This window comes from Fukomys damarensis, unplaced genomic scaffold, assembly GCF_012274545.1.
Source record: "Fukomys damarensis isolate Sample0158 unplaced genomic scaffold, DMR_v1.0_HiC HiC_scaffold_5, whole genome shotgun sequence".
In the NCBI taxonomy this organism is placed as follows: Eukaryota; Metazoa; Chordata; class Mammalia; order Rodentia; family Bathyergidae; genus Fukomys; species Fukomys damarensis.
In genome coordinates, this window is record NW_022900917.1 from 65,334,825 (window position 1) to 65,350,995 (window position 16,171).

The 16,171-nt window shown below is 35.4% G+C and overlaps 1 protein-coding gene and 1 pseudogene across 10 annotated transcripts in view; one reads left to right on the forward strand and one right to left on the reverse strand.

Annotated features, from left to right (window-relative positions):
- The window catches only part of Erc1 (ELKS/RAB6-interacting/CAST family member 1), a 445,074-nt gene that overhangs the window by 157,375 nt on the left and 271,528 nt on the right, over window positions 1-16,171 (reverse strand). For all 10 annotated transcript variants that reach the window (XM_010630417.2, XM_019208387.2, XM_019208386.2 and 7 more), the window contains one exon: window positions 10,074-10,234. In XM_010630417.2, the coding sequence (XP_010628719.1) occupies window positions 10,074-10,234 (161 nt within the window). The remainder of the gene's footprint in view (window positions 1-10,073; window positions 10,235-16,171) is intronic.
- LOC117284486 lies at window positions 3,607-4,332 on the forward strand (annotated as a pseudogene).

A 16,171-nucleotide genomic window follows, 5' to 3' on the forward strand; every position in this document is an offset into this window, starting at 1 on the left:
AAAGCTGAGGTACCATTGTACAGTATTTATAAGAGTGACTTTAAAGCCCTTTTCTATTAAATATTTGGGATTTCTTGGAGGTGATCTCTATTGCATGCTCTTTTCTTCACTGTGATCATCTGTTACTGTTACTGCTAATACACCTGGGAATTAAAAAAAATTCAATACAGAATACTGTGTAAGATGTGCTATAACTGATATGCTAAGATTGAATTCTGTTCTTTTCTTCTGAAGAGCAATGGTTTTTATTCTATCAGCTAATTCAGCTGAACAGTTGATACCTTGGACTTTTGTAGGCTAACATTTATTTACCTTTGGTTAGGCTTATCTGTTGAAAGCTCAGGCCTCTCTGCCTTGATAGGACTTATCCTCCAAACTTTTCTGGTATATTTTTTTTTTAACTTGATAAAGAGGTCATGGTTCCTATTTTCAAAACCCACCTTTTCAGTTTTCTGTTATCTCAGAGCTAGGTAACTAAAGTTCTAACAAAAATTACTCAGCTCTGAATGGGCAGATACTCCAAATTCTCCAGCATATCTCTACCTCCAATATCACAATTTTACTACCATTTCTGTAGACTCTAATCTCTGATAAGCCTTGAGTAGTCTTATCTAGTAAATGAGCAACCTAGTATTCAACCAAATTTATGGACAGCTGGAATCCAACTTCTCTTCTATATAATGCAGTCTTTGTATATGTGTTACTTTCTGATTTACTCAGAGTACTTAGAAATTCAGAATGAAAGGATCTCATGAGAAGATCAATTGATCAAAGAACTATATAATTTATAAATACACAGAGATCTTAAGAATTTAGAAAAACTTTTCAATTTCTGAATGAATAAACTCTTCATCTGAAAAATCACTTGGCTTTTCAAGTTAAAGAAAAAAACCACAAATTTGAATTTCAGTTGTAAGTATCATGCTTTATAAATATGTCCTTATACACATTTCAAGGTGTTTTCAATACACTGTTTCATTTGATCCTCAAAATAAACTCATGAAATGGATCTAAGTATTATTATACCTGCTTTACAGCTAAGCAAATGACTCAAAATTTCTCTTTGTTGCAGAGCACCTTATATACTCTTGGAACCACCATTCTCTGACAGGATAAGCTTAGGATTAAACAGATAGCATACTTCTGGATATCTTTTATATTTATAGCTTGGGAGAAAGTTTTACATATTTGCAGAATGAGTAACTATTTGTATGGCACTTTTTAAGAGACACTTTAGAAAAGAGGTTCTTAAATAACAAAGATTAATATACAAAAACAAAAGAACTCTGATACTGGTATAACCAGTTTTCTTGAAATGGGTATTACAATCAGTTTAGGGCATTAAGTTACCTACTTGCAATAGTTAACCTTTTAACCGATTCATTTAAAGTTAGATGGGAACATAGTTGATCCTATACTTTCAGCACAAAAAAGAAATGAAAAGATAAGGAAGGATGACAATAATCTCTCTCCTGTCCCCTTCGGAGAAAGAAGATGACAGATACTCTTTATTCCTATACAGGTGAGGATACTAGTGCACACAGACTAGTTATTAATAGAAGAAAATGAATTTTAAGAGCTAGAAAAGAGAAGGATTCAAGGGGTGCTTTATCTGTAAAGTTCAGTGTTTTTCTTGTTATACAGAGACTAGTCCCACCATCTGATGTATTTTATTTGAAAAGACAATTAGAAAGCACAAATTTTTTTAGTCTTCCTCAAAAAAGTGATTTCTTCCATTTGAAGCTACACTTGGTACTAAATGGCGAAAACATGGAATAGGTTTGGGCTTTAAAGACAGAGAAAGGTAAGGTTTATTTAGGGTTTTTATATTTAATTCCAAGATATTAAAAGGAGTTGAGGAAAACAGAATTAATGTTCATGTCTCATCTTGTGGGAAGCTGAGCAAAATTTAATGGCAGGAAGTATTAAGGAACTCCGATAATTACTGTACTTAAAAACCATTTCCACCACTGTCCTGCAACAGCTTAAAAGCTCCAATTAAACTATTATTTCTCATGAGGCAAAAATGCTAGGAGCAGTCCAGAGCATAAATTTCTATAAAATGAACAGTATAAGAGTGCTGGATATTGGGGTAGGAAAAACAAGAGCAGAATCAGAGTTAGGCAAGACTAGGGAGGAAGTTCCAAGGGATAGATGATTATGAAGTTTGCTTTGTTTTGTAACTTTAACTACTACCCAATCTCACCAATGCTATTTCTTTACAGCTGTACAGCACATTTTGTTTTCCTTTTTGAAATTCAAATGTAGGAAATGTTTATATTAATTTTTATGGATCACCAAAACAGAATATTGAACTTCTGTATTTTAGTCCACTGTGACAAATGCCTTTAACTGTACTAAAAGTCCTTTATATGTCCGATGACCCCCCAAAAAAGACCTGTGATAGAAGTATTAATAAACATGGCTTTGCAAAAAGTATACATGTCCATATGTACTGTAACTTGGAATACATAAATTGTTACTAGCACATAATCTACATAACTGATGCTAAAGTTTAGATGTTGTGCCCCCTTCCCAAAGCCTCATGGGATCATAGGTGGGGTCTGGTCGGAAGAGGCAGGTCAGTGATGTCGTGGCCTGCAAGAGTTACTCTCCTTTCCTCACTCCTCCCTTTATTCTCTCTGGTTGCTGGCTGCAGTGTCACAAGCAGCTTTTCTTCTACCATGCCCCTCTTCCATGGAGTCAACCGAGGATGTACTGAAACCTCTACAAACTGTGAACTAAAATAAACCTTTCTCCCTTAGTGGTGGGTATCAAGTATTGTGTTCCAGTGACAAGAAAGTAACTAAGACAACTATTTACAATTTTGTGGTTAATTCACAAGACTGTGTCATCATAAACAAAAGGGATTAAAAAGCACCAGCAATCTTATAAAAATTTTTGAATGAAATATTATAGAATATCACGAGAAAATAATTTAAAATAGTTCTATTTTAACCATTTAGAGCATGGCAGATTGATCAACTAAGTATACTATCCCCAAATAGCTTGAACATTATAGCTATTTTCTAGAGCTTTCTTAATTTCAAGTATATTCTTTTTCTTTTTTTTTTAACAGGGTCTCACTATGTAGTTCAGACGCCTCTGGAACTCACTATGTAGCCCAGGCTAGTCTTTGAACTCAAAGCGATCCTCCTGCCTCAGCCTCCAAAGTGCTGGGATTACAGGCATGTGCCACCACACCCAGCTATTTCCAAGTATATTCTGCTTTGCTCTCCTAAAAGGCAAACATTTTTTAAATGTCAGAATTCAGATTACAGATTACAGTACTGCAGTCTGCTTAGGTACATATAAAAAGTGATTTTGTTTGTGGAGAATTAAGACCATTTAAAAAAACAAAAACAAAATTCATCTCATAAGTATGTAATTTACCCCACTGAATTTATCTTTCCATTTTACTAATCTCAGAAGACCAAATGAAAGAACAACAGGACTCACTGTCACTGCCATTACTGCAACCAGTATAGCCATGCCTGAATTGAGAGGAGATCCAGGCTGCCTTCATGTCTTTCCCTCCTGCCATGGGTTGCCCATGTACTGTGAACTTGTTCCAAAAATCGAGTGACACTGCTATAAATTTTAGGCATGCACAGTCAGGCTACAGCTAACATTATTAACAAGGGACTTCAGAAATTGGCACTAAAGTGGTACCCAGATAAAGGTCCTGAGAATAAGCAGTATAGAAATTTAAATAAGCAGCTGAGGCTTATGAGGTGTTACCAGATCCTAAAAAACAGGTACCTAGTATAAAAACAGGTATCTAGCATAAGAGTGGCAAAGAAGGTTTAAAAAGTGGTGGGGGAAGTGCAAGTTATTTTGAGAGTCTTAACTTTATGTTCTGTAATCAAGATGATGTCTTCAGAAGCTTTTTGGGGGAGAAAGCAGATTTTCATTCAACTTTTACGAAGACCTGATTGTCCTAGAAATACAGAAGACACTGAGTAAGCAGAATAAGAGCTAGAATAATTTTACTCCACCTTTAGTAGATCTTAATCTTTTGGAGGTCTTCTTTTGGAACAGTATTTACTTCATTTGGATCAAGTCATAGAGGCCTGCTTCTTTTACAAATCATTTAGTAGTAGGGGGATAGACACTTTCTATATTAGCTTTCATTAGATTAGTAAATGGCAGAAAAATAACTACAAAGACAATTATTGAGTACCATGAAGAAAGAGTACAAACTGAAAAGGATGGTCAGTTAAAGTCTGTAATAATAGCGTAGAAGATCAAAGTGCTCTGTACAAGAGTGCCTGCAGAGAAGCTGTCCTACTCTGCTAGTCCACTGTGCTAGTGTCCACTTGGGAAGGAAGCTGCCTGGCCTGCCTGGGCAGACATGCACTGTATTATATCTATGAGAAGGAAGAACAGAACAAGATGCTAGTTGATGGCACCTAGGATCCTCCATGTGCTCAGGAGGATTTAAAAAAAAGTTTTCAAGAAGAAGCAGCAGAAGCAGAGAAAGGAGTCTAAGAAGTTAACCAAATAAAATCACTAGGCTAGACTTGTAAGACACACATGCACTTTGGTTCACAACACATGGTTTACAACATTTGCTTCGTAAGTGGCTGTGCATACACTCTAGGTAGTAATAGCCTTTCACTATTCAATTAACCACATTTACTTCATAGAATTAGAAATGTGATCAAGAATGATCAGGTTAGGGATGTTAGAAAATGGAGGCTGATGATCATGGATGGCTGTGACAGAGATAGAATCAGAAGCCATTTTGAGAAAGTGTTTATTGTTTATGACTGAGCTACTCCAGGAGTCAAATCACAAAACAATCACATTTCAGGTCTCTGGGGTCATTTTACTTTAGTGACTGGGTAAAAGAAGCCACAAGAGACAGTTACAGAGAGGGGAAAGGCTAGGCACAGACCTCCTGAAAAGTTTAAGTAATGCCAAACTCAGGTTGAGAAGAACATGGTGGCTTTGCCCTCTCTGGTGAGAAATCAGGCTAGTTGTATGTGATTTTCTGAGGGGCTGGACCTCACAGTGCTGGGATTAATTCCTGTGAACTATGTAATCCCTCTTGCCATTTACTTCTAGGACAGAACTCAGTGGGCTGTTTGTTGTAACCATCTGCCAATGTGATTACGGACACATCTTGGCTTAGATGTCTACCACACTCATGGGTGTGTATGGACAGAGGGAACTCTGGAGGAGGAAGATGGACACTCCAAGCCTAAAGGCAGCAGCAAAGCTACATGGATATACCAGTGACATGGCATATTGAAAAGGTCATAGACATTTAAAATCCAACAGAGTAAATACAGCCCTGAGGTTTGAAAAAACACAACGCTGACCAATTACTGGGAGTGGAAAAGGTGGGGCAGGACTCAGCAATATTCAGCAAAAATTTAGTATGGTAACATCATAGCCCTTGATTGTGATGCACTATCCCCTCTCCTATATCAGGTAGATTCTAATGATCCAAGCCCCAAAAAGAAAATTCTCACCCAGATACCTCAAAGCAGAGCCATTTGTTTGGACTCATTTCTTTTTGTGGTGGTTTGCTATTTATTTGTTTTGCTGTTTTATTCTTTATCTTGTTATTTTTCCTGTCACCTTTACTTAATTCTATTTATTTTCTTGCATTCTTGATTGGATTTTTACCTCATTTTTCTCTCTTCCTCCTCATAATTTCCCTTTTCTTTCTCTCTCTCTTTTTTTTTCTTGGTTGTTGTTATTGTTATTTGTTTGTTTGTTTGTGTTTTGAGACGGGGTCTCACTATGTACTTGAGACTGCCCTGGAACTCACTATGGAGCCCAGGCCAGTCTTGAAGTCACAGCAATCCTCCTGCCTCAGCTTCCCAAGTGCTGGGATTTCAGGCGTGCACCACCATGCCTGGCTCTTCTCTTTCTTTTGGAAAATTCACTTCTTCCTTACTTTTCCCTTTCCCCACTCTTTCCATTTTTACTATATTACAATTAAGCTTTATTAATTTAATTACTGATCTTCAATCTACAGCAAATGGAAATGTGAGACAGAAAAGTATGATGCCTCTCCAAAAACTCTTAATTCTTCAAAAGCTGATCACATGGAATATATATATATACTGACTGAGTTAAACAAGAAAATACAAAACATGTATGGTAATTTTGATCAACAATGAGAAATTACAAAATGAAATCATGTAGATATTTAGAATACAAAAATAAAAGGGGAAGCATGAGTAGCAGTTTTTGACCTATGTGAGTGTCAAACTTGAAAACAAGGTTTATGAAGTAGATCACATAGTTGGTTATACCCTAAAAACAGTAAGACATCCTGGAAGCTGGATCCAACAGCTGCTATATGACTCAAAACAAAACAAAACAGACACAACTCCCCCCAAAACAAAGTTAACCAGCCAACCTAGGAAATTATAAGAACAAAGGGAAAATCAGAAGATGACTCAAAAGGTTTAAAAAATTTATTCACCAAAAACACAGAAAAATTTTCCAAATTTAGGGAAATAATTAAACATTTAGGTATAGTGGCATATAGAACTCCAAAGAGCCACAATTAGAAAATAAACTTTCCACAATACATCAAATCAATATTCCAGAAATTCAACAAAAAGAGAATACTAAAAGCTATCAGAGAAAAACAGTGAGTTACTTAAGGCAAATTCACCAGAATAGCTGCAGATTTCTTAGCACAAGCCCAGGAGAGCTTGGAGCAAAGCTTTCAAGCCCTCAAAGAAAACAACTGTTTGAATTCTATATCCTGAAAAATTAGCCTTCTAAATAGATTGGAGAAGTAAAGAATTTCCATAACAAAGAATCCCTAAAGAACTATATGACCATGCAACCAGCACTATATAAAATACTTAAGTGAATCCTGCACAGAGAAACGGAGGCCACCAGCACCAAAACACCCAAAGAAAATTATACATATCTAACTTGGAGAGTACTTAAAAGAAAAAGAAGGGGGTGAAAAAAAAAGGTGAGGATCAGTACTGGGAAAATAAAGCAATGACTGGAGTAATCACCTTAAAATAATAACTTGCAATGTTAATGGATTTCCCAATAAAAACAGACTGGAATTTTCAACCAAAAACAAAATCCCGCACTCTGGGAGGCTGAGGCAGGAGGATTGTAAGTCTGCACCTAGCCTGGGCAACTTAGTGAAAGCCAGTCTTTTTTTTCCTGGTACCGGGAACTGAACTTGGGTCCTTGTGCTTGCGAGGCAGGTGGCAGAACCACTGAGCTAAATCCCTGGCCCAAGCCAGTCTTTAAGAAAAAAAAACAAAAACAAAAAATGGCTGGGGATATAACTCAGTGTGAAGGGCTTGGATTCAATCCTTAGTATATTAAAAAAAAAATCAATTATATGCTGCCTGCAAGAGGCATACTGCATCCAAAAGGAAGTGCATAGGCTGAAAGCGAAGGATAGAAAACAATCAATATTCCATTCAACCAGAGCCCAAAAGCAAGCAGGAGTATCTACATTATTTTCATATACTACAGACTTCAAACTAAAACTGATTAGGAAAGACAAAAATGGGCTTTATATACTGTCAAGGAAACAACTCAACAGGGAAGAGAAAACAATTATAAATATTTATGGACTAAAGTTGGAACAAAACCTACTAACCTTGCACTATGGTTACCATAATCACAGGTAACCTCAACATTTGCTTGCTCCACTCTCCAGTTGCTATGACACTAATCACGCCCCATGAAAATTTAAGCTAAATATAAAGGTAAAATCCTCAGCTACTCTATTATTCAGGTGTTCAAAGCTTCTTGATAGCTCAAAGTAATGATGATACAGGAGTGTAGGCAGTGGTAAAATGGCTGGGGAAGTAGGTCCGACCTATTAATTACAAGATCGCAGACACATACACAGAACAGTTCCCACAGTCCTGCATGCAGACTTCTCTTGAGAACTCAATATAGGTTTCCAATAGGATGGCCCAGACCTAATGTCAGCCTGAGGTGTAGGATCCCACCACTGCCTCTCAGGATCCATATGCAGAAGTTCTTGTGGGTTACTTTATGATTTGGACAGCATAAAAAGAGAGGTGAGCCATGAAGAGCTTGTTATGGTGGCTCTTCCTCAGGATAGCCCACCCTGTTTACTCCAATGTGTTCTTTCATCTTGTTTTTTACCTTTTTACTTGGCCCAAGCTCACTCTGCAGAGCCAGTTTCTCTCCCACTCTTTACTTTTACCTTCTTGAATAAAGTTTGCCACTGTTATTTTCTCCCTTTATTCAATTCTTTGTTCAAGACAAGAAGAGCCTGGAATCTTAACTCCAGGAGAAGTGAGCAACACAGAACTTGATAGTGTTTAGCTGGTAAGCCACTTTTAGAAGCAAGCTAACTGGTAATAGTAACAGAAAAAAAAGAGGTGGTGATGATTTAAATCATGAGTTAGGTGAATAACATCTGTTTACTTTAGCTAAAGAGAGATTGTGTATTTAGGCAGAGAAGGAAATTATAGAAAGTGAGCAATGATTACATGAAAATTAATAAAACACTAGAGAAACTAATGTTTGAAATCTGTGAGAGAAAAGAAAGTGACTGCATAAGAAAGATTATCTCTGAGACAGATGAAGACAACAAAAATATAGATAACTTTTGACATAATACAGGAAACTAAGGGATCTCAGGAAAGACCAGGTCTCAGCAGAGTGGGAGTAGGGTCTTTCGGCAAGGGTGAAGGTTGTTAATGGTAAATGAGATACTACTATTATAGGCAGCTAAATTAGATAGAAATTAATAGGCTAGGCCCTGGAGGGAGTCAGAGCAGATAAGAACACATCCAAATTGTGGCTGGAGGCAAAACTGAAGAAGGCAAGTCCTCCAGATTAAAGTTACAAAGGTCAGATTTACATACTTCCCTAAGAGATAAACACAAGCTTGAGGTTATAATGTAATTGGTGCCAACCTTTTGGGATTTCCCAAAGAAATAGATCATTATTATATGACTAGGGGTGGGCCATCCTCTCCCACCTACCAAGACTAAGATTATGACCACTAAGACTAAAATTAAAGACAAAACGAAGACTAGATTATTGACTGAGGTTAATGATGTCATCATCCATATGCTACATGTCCTGCTTCACTAATAGATCAATATTAACTAATCAGCTATACTTGTAATCTTACTGGTTGATTACAGTTTGACCCATGTTGTATCTACCTCATGTCTTCGCCCTATAAAACATTCTCAGAGATGACTTCAGCAGCAACCCACTCAGGACCCCTTCTATCTCTCAGGAGCTATTCCTAGTTCCCATTCTTATTCCTCAGCTCCCAACAGCGTGTCTCATTCCTTTGAGCACCCACACACCTCTCGTGAATGCATCCTATCTCTCTCTCAATAAATCTTTCCCACTATTAACCTCCACTGTTCCTTGGAATTCATTCTTCAACTTTGAGGAACATGAACTCAACATATCAGGTTGGGAGTTCTAACTCTCCTATATCAGTACCACTGGATTTTTCAAGACACACACTTGTTCTAAACATGAGATGACACAGGAGAAAAGCAGCATCTATTATGTACTAGTAGATATACATACTTTACAACAGTATATAATCTCTGGAATATACAAGATGTGGGGCAAGTAGGTAAATGAGGCAGAGTACAGCTTTGCTGAAAGTAACCATTTTGTAAAAAATTACCTTCTAGTATGGCAAAATGTTAAATCTGAGAAAAAGGCACACAAAGGAATTCATTATACTATTCTGTACTTTTGTATGCCTGTGGGAAGTTTATAATAAGAGGTAGTTTTAAAAATTGCCTAGTCTTCATACCATCTCAGAACCAGTAAGTCTACTTCCCCAGTTAGCTGACCAATTTATGTGAACTTTAGATTTCAGAAACGTAATTAGACACAGAAAAATACACACTAAAGTACTTTAAAATTCACTGCAAAAAAGTTAAATAATTCTGTTTGATCAATATGCATAGTGCTTTTTACCAAATTTGTTAGTGAGACATACAAGCTAGCACTACAATGAGGCTAAGTGTTCTAGGAGTAAAACAAAGCCACAAGATGAAAGCCACTAGAAAAAGCATTTCTACTAAGCATGTGCCCAAAGGTTTTAAACATACTTCATTTCCAGAACTTCTTCCAAGTGTTTCCTTCTCTCTGCCCGAAGATTGGTCAAATGAGTTTCCTTTTCTGCCAGAGACTGCTGGGTTGAGGACAGCTTTGCTTTCATGGACTCTAGTTCTTGTCTGACTTTTTCCATGGCAATCAACAACTCTTCCACCTATGATAAGTATGGTAAAGAGAAAAGGAAAACATTCTGCTTAATTAATGTCAGAGGAAGTGGGTCATAGGCAACTCCTGGGCCCCCAAAATTTGAGGATACTCTACATAAGAACACATAGAAGGGGGAGATTTTGGGGGGGAGTTAAAACAAGATAAATTTATTTTTAAAAACACATAAAAATTTCTATATTTTCCCCAGATCAGGCATATATATTAAAAAGATATAGCAGATAAGGATATCCCAACACAATTATTTTTAGTTTATGTCAGAAAGAAATATATATATACAAGTTGTTTGCCTAAGGTTTATAAGTCACAGTTCAAGAAGGTACATTTTATATTCACACAAAATACATATATAACAAACATAATAAATCACATAAAATACAAATATTAACAAAAACATAACTATTGTAGGATTTTTAGGAAATAAAGGTCATGAATTTGACTAACAGATTCAGCATATAAAAGGGGGGTTTTTTTGAAAGGCAGTCAGGAAAAAAATGAAAACACATCACTACATAGAAAGGAGAGGAATGCTTTGAAAAGACCCAAAAACAAAATATCAACCAAGGTAAAAATAACAACAGTTAACACACCAATGTAGCAAAGTATGTACAGTAATTTCTACTTACTCTGATTGTTTACCAAATCAAAATTATTTAAATAAACATGTTCATTTTAATTCAGAAGCAAAAACTATGTTGATGAAAACATGTTGTTACCAAAATGTAACTTCAGCCAGGTAAGCACACAGCCCACTGTACCAAACACAAGAATTTTTATCAGGATGCAGCTTGCCAAGAAATAGTCTTGGTGACAACAAGTCTATTCAGAAATAGAGGTGAGATAGGCAGAGGTAGGACATCTATTATTCATTGCTCCTACATTAAGACAATTTGTGTGATACTCGATGCAGAACTGTAACGGAAATAACAGAGTTGTTCATAGATCCATAGAAATTAAAGATGCATATGTAACCATTTCTTGTGTTGCTTGGTATCAGCTGCTAACACTGGTAGAAGTGGGTGACACATTTAGGTTTTTGGCATCTGTGTTACTTTATCTTTACAGAAATGATCACAGTCCAAGTTTCTATAAGAATATAATGTTATGCAGATCTCCTCAGATAAGTATTCACACCTGCAAGTTTTGTAAGTGTGTATGTATATATATAGATATAGATATAGCGATATATCTATATATCGCTATATCTGCCATTCTAAGAACTGCTAATGGTTCCATTTTATCAATGTCGTTCACATAAAATCTTGTCTAAAATTGGGTAGAAACACTACATTGAGGTTCTTACGATAGCACAAATTCAGTAGTGGAAAAGAAACTCTAAGATATGAATAATAGGCCAAAAATGATAGTGCATACTCATAATCTCAGCACTCAGGAGGATCGCAAGAGTTCAAGGCCAGTCTGGGCTACACAGTGAGTTCAAAGCCAGCCTGAACTACACAGCAAGACCCTGTCTCAAAAAATGAAAACAAACAAACCAACAAAAAAACACACCAAAAAAGTCCAAAACAAAAAACATGAAACACAGCATATTCCATCCTTTACAAAATTAACTAAATAAGTTAAAAAAGTTTGCCTACCATCTAACTTTCATCACTCTATGTAACAAATGATATCAATTTCTTACAAAACTTGGAGATACAGCTTATATAACTTGGAGATACACATACACAAGCAAGTATGTATAAATAACTGAATCTACCTTTTTCTCCCGAAAAGGAAGCAATACACATATTTCTAAACATCTAAATTATTGGTAAACATTATTGAAATACAATGTATATAAAAAGAAAAACTCAATAAATGTACAGCTTGAAGAAGCATCTCCAAGTAAATGCATCTACACAATTAACGCACAGATCAATACACAGGACATTTCCAGAATACTAGCAACTGCCTGGTATCTACTTTCTAGATAAAGGATAGTTACTATTCTCCTTTCCCACACTCTGGATTATTATTCATTTAATTTTGTACAAGTGTAATTATGTGGCATACAATTTTATAGATATTTCACTCAGTATTGTATTTGTGAAATTTGTCCATGTTTTTGGGTAAAATTGCAGTTCAGTAATTCTCAAAACTGTATGATGTTCCAACTGTGCGAAAGTACCAAAATTTATTTAAGATACTTTTGATAAAGAGTTTTTAACCTTAATGAAATTAAATAAATTTTTATTTATATTTTTATATGTTCACAACATTTTGTATGCTGAATAAGATTGTCTACCTCATAACCATGAGGGTATTTTCCATCCTTTCTTACAAATCCTTTATTGTTTCATGTTTAAATATACAATATATATGTAACTGATTTCTGTTTACATTGTAATGATCATCATAATTCAGTTTTTATGGATAGTCATTTATATGGATAGTCAACTGACTCAGGACCATAAACAACCAAGGACTTCAACAGTCGTGGTTAGAACGCTGCACTTTGCAAAAGATCAGAAATTATTTAAAGACTACTTATAAAGTTAGGAAAATTCAACAATGCTTCATGATGTATATAAAATCACCTTTAAATGTTGTAAATGAGCAATGTGAAATGTGGCAGGTATATGAAAATTTTGTACATATTACAAAATTAACATAAAAACACACATCTATATGCAGTAGTCAACTTCCAGAAACAAGACACAATTAGACTCCAACATTACTGACCATTCTAGCACTAAAGTTAAGGTGTACCACTAGATTGAATAAGTGCCTTGGAAAAAATGGCTAATTCCACATTTGAGACAAAAAATGTACAAACGATTTGCAGATTTCAAGAGAGAGTGAGAGGGAGGGCAGGAAACAGAAGGACTGAGAACAGAAAGAAAAAGATATCTGGAGAAAAACACTTTAAAAATCCATACCCTCTATAAATATAGATGTAAAATTCCTGCGTAAACACTAGGGTTTATTCAAAGAATGTCCTTTGATTTAACATAAAAAAGCAATCATTGTAACAGTGTATTAATAGAATACAGTACAAAAATTGTATGCTTATCTCAATAAATGTAGAAAAGGCCTTAAAAACTTGACAACACACTTTCTTGGTAAAACATTTAAAAATAGGAATAGAAGAGAGCTTCCTCAACTAATAAAGAACATCCATGGTTAAAAAAAAAAGTGTTTCTCTCTAAAACCAGGCCCAAGAATAAGACCAGAATATTTGCTCTCACCATTTCTATTTAACATTATACTAGAGATGATATCCAGGAAAATTGGCACATGCAAAAAAAAAAAATCCACATGGGAAAGACATAAACCAAAACCAGTTGAAGATGACATACTCTTATATAGAGAAAAATCTCTTTCTTTTCCCAAAGTCATATGGAATTTCCTACATAGCTTTACTGAGAGATACAACTAAGGATTTCAATTATTCATTCACCTACACCCATAACCTGCCATTATCTCCCTCTGGGCAGACAGGCTTTAATTTTGCCTAGCCTATGTGTCTTGCTTTGGGCAATGAGATTCTAGCTTATTTGATACAAGCAGAGGTTCAAATTCTGTGTATTTGGGTTGCATTTCTACCAATGCCAAGAGAGTAACATACAAAGTAGCTGCTGCTGGAGCTGTGTTCCAAAATGAGCCATGTGGAGCAGAGGCACCTTTTTTTTTTTCCTTTCAGAATTGTTTTAGTAAGAGTAAAATTATTTCCTGTGAGTTTACTAAAAGTCACCAGTATAAAACTCTAGGCTTGAAACTTGTGGGAAAATTTTTTATTACTCATATTTTTACGGTTTTTTTATTTCATATTTAGTTGGTTTTGCTAAATTCCATTTTTCTTGGCATTTGGTCATTTAGTCTAAAATTTCAAATTTACCAGCAAAAGATATCACTGGTATTTTTTTTAACCTCTGCATGACTAATAGTTATGAATGTGTAATCATTCTAAATGTTGTTTATTATGTGTCTTTCTCCCCTGCTCTCTTATAGTCTCACAAAAAGATAGTCAATTTTCTTAGTGTTTTCAAAGACTCAATTTTGGGCTTTGTTAGTTGTTTTTTTTTAAAAGGGACTTGGTTGCCTACTGCCTCTTCCTTCTCCTTGGGCTGCCCTTGATCTTCTCCTTTGTTCTGCCAAGACACACAATCCAGTGTTGCAGTTTATCAAGCACTTATCTTTGAATTCCCTACCAGTTTACCACATAATCTGAGTACAGTATTTATTTTTAGCCAACATAATAATACATATTTTATCAATCATCTTCAACAGTTTCTGTGGAAGTTTTCTTGGCATCTAGTCTGCAATATTTAAAGTAAGTGTTACCTTTTATTCAGAACTTACACTTTTAGAGTTCTGTGTTAGCATAGTTTTCCAAAAGATGGCTTAATTTTCCCATTTGAGTAACTGATCCACAAAATCTATCTACCCTAGATTATACATATGTCCAAATAAATTTCAAAGCATTTTAGTATTCAAGGCAAGAGTGTGCCACAAACAAGGATTTTCCAACTATTCACCTGATTTGCTCTCTGGCTCTAAACAAGGTCAATTTGAATTACTTAATTTTCTGCTTCTTTTCTGCAACTGAGAAGACATTCATCTAGCATCATTTGGACATCTATTCCAACACATGTCTACCACAAAGCAGTTGTTGGTTAATACTGAATATCATCACTGAGAAAGAAGGTAATGAAAGTTAGGTAAAAGAAGAGATAAATTTTAAACTAAACAACGAAGAAATTCTTCATAATTTAAAAATATGTTCCAAGCACAGGTTTTTAAAAGCAGAAATTATAAGACAGGGGGGAAAATCAGCCCTGGCTGGAGCTGAGAATCAAGAATGTCACCTAACTGCCTCCAGTAACATATTAAGGAGAAAGCTCAGGCTTGGCAGTGTGCAGCGCCAGCAGGACCAGATGGTTTGCTTAAATCACAAGCTAGTAAACTTTTATTCAGAATAAGAAGGGAACAAATCATTACTCTCCTGCAGACTTATTTTCCTTAAGCAAGCAAAGAAACGGCATGCTTCAGGTGCTGGCAAAGCTTGAACCTTCAATTCCCACATCTTTCTGGTTCCATAATGCAGAACAATGTACATATTGTAGCTTCCAAGATGCTTATGGAAATTTCTAAATCTCCAAAGGAAGAAGATAATTAGAAGAAAAAAGAAATAGTACCAAACAACAAGATTATCTAGAGGTTAACCAGTCACCATGTAAAGCAGATATTCACTTGAGAAATCCTCTAGTTTTTTGTTCCATTAAGTTTATTGGTACATTTTAGGTATACAGTACAGTTACATTTCATCATTGGGATCTTGTACCTTTTACATGATGTATCTTGTTTCTTATTTTTTTCCCCATACCCCTGCCTTCCCTTTACCCCCTCCACCCACCCTATTTACAAAGACTTAGTTTCCATTTTTTTCTTTTCTCATATTTTTATTTTCCCTTCTTTCCTTTCCCCTACCCCTCCCACTTCCCCTCCTCTCCTTTAGACCTTTCTTCCTATTTCACATTATCAATTATACATTTTGATTCTCGAACAAAATTTTAGATTAAGACCTACCCTGTTTTTTCCAAAAAAAAGTGAGCTGCAGAGCATCTTCTAAAGTATTAGTAAGAAAACATACATACACACACAACCAACCTCTTGACTTCTTTCAGTGTCTCATAATCACTGATAATGAAAATCTGAATTTATATTTTCTAATAGAAAATCTTTTTTTTCCAATACAGTTGTTCCTCATTTAACAACTGTATGGACTTTAAAAAGGTGCACTGTTTGGACTTATGACCAGTCTTCTTTTTTGTACACTTCTGTTTATAAAGCCTCAATATATTCTTGTACAGTATATCTTGTTTTTACAGTATTGCAATTTTTACTGACTGTACTGTAGTTTTATGTTTGGTTATACACTATAGTACTGCATGTAAGAGCTATGCAGATAAAAGCAAAGTCA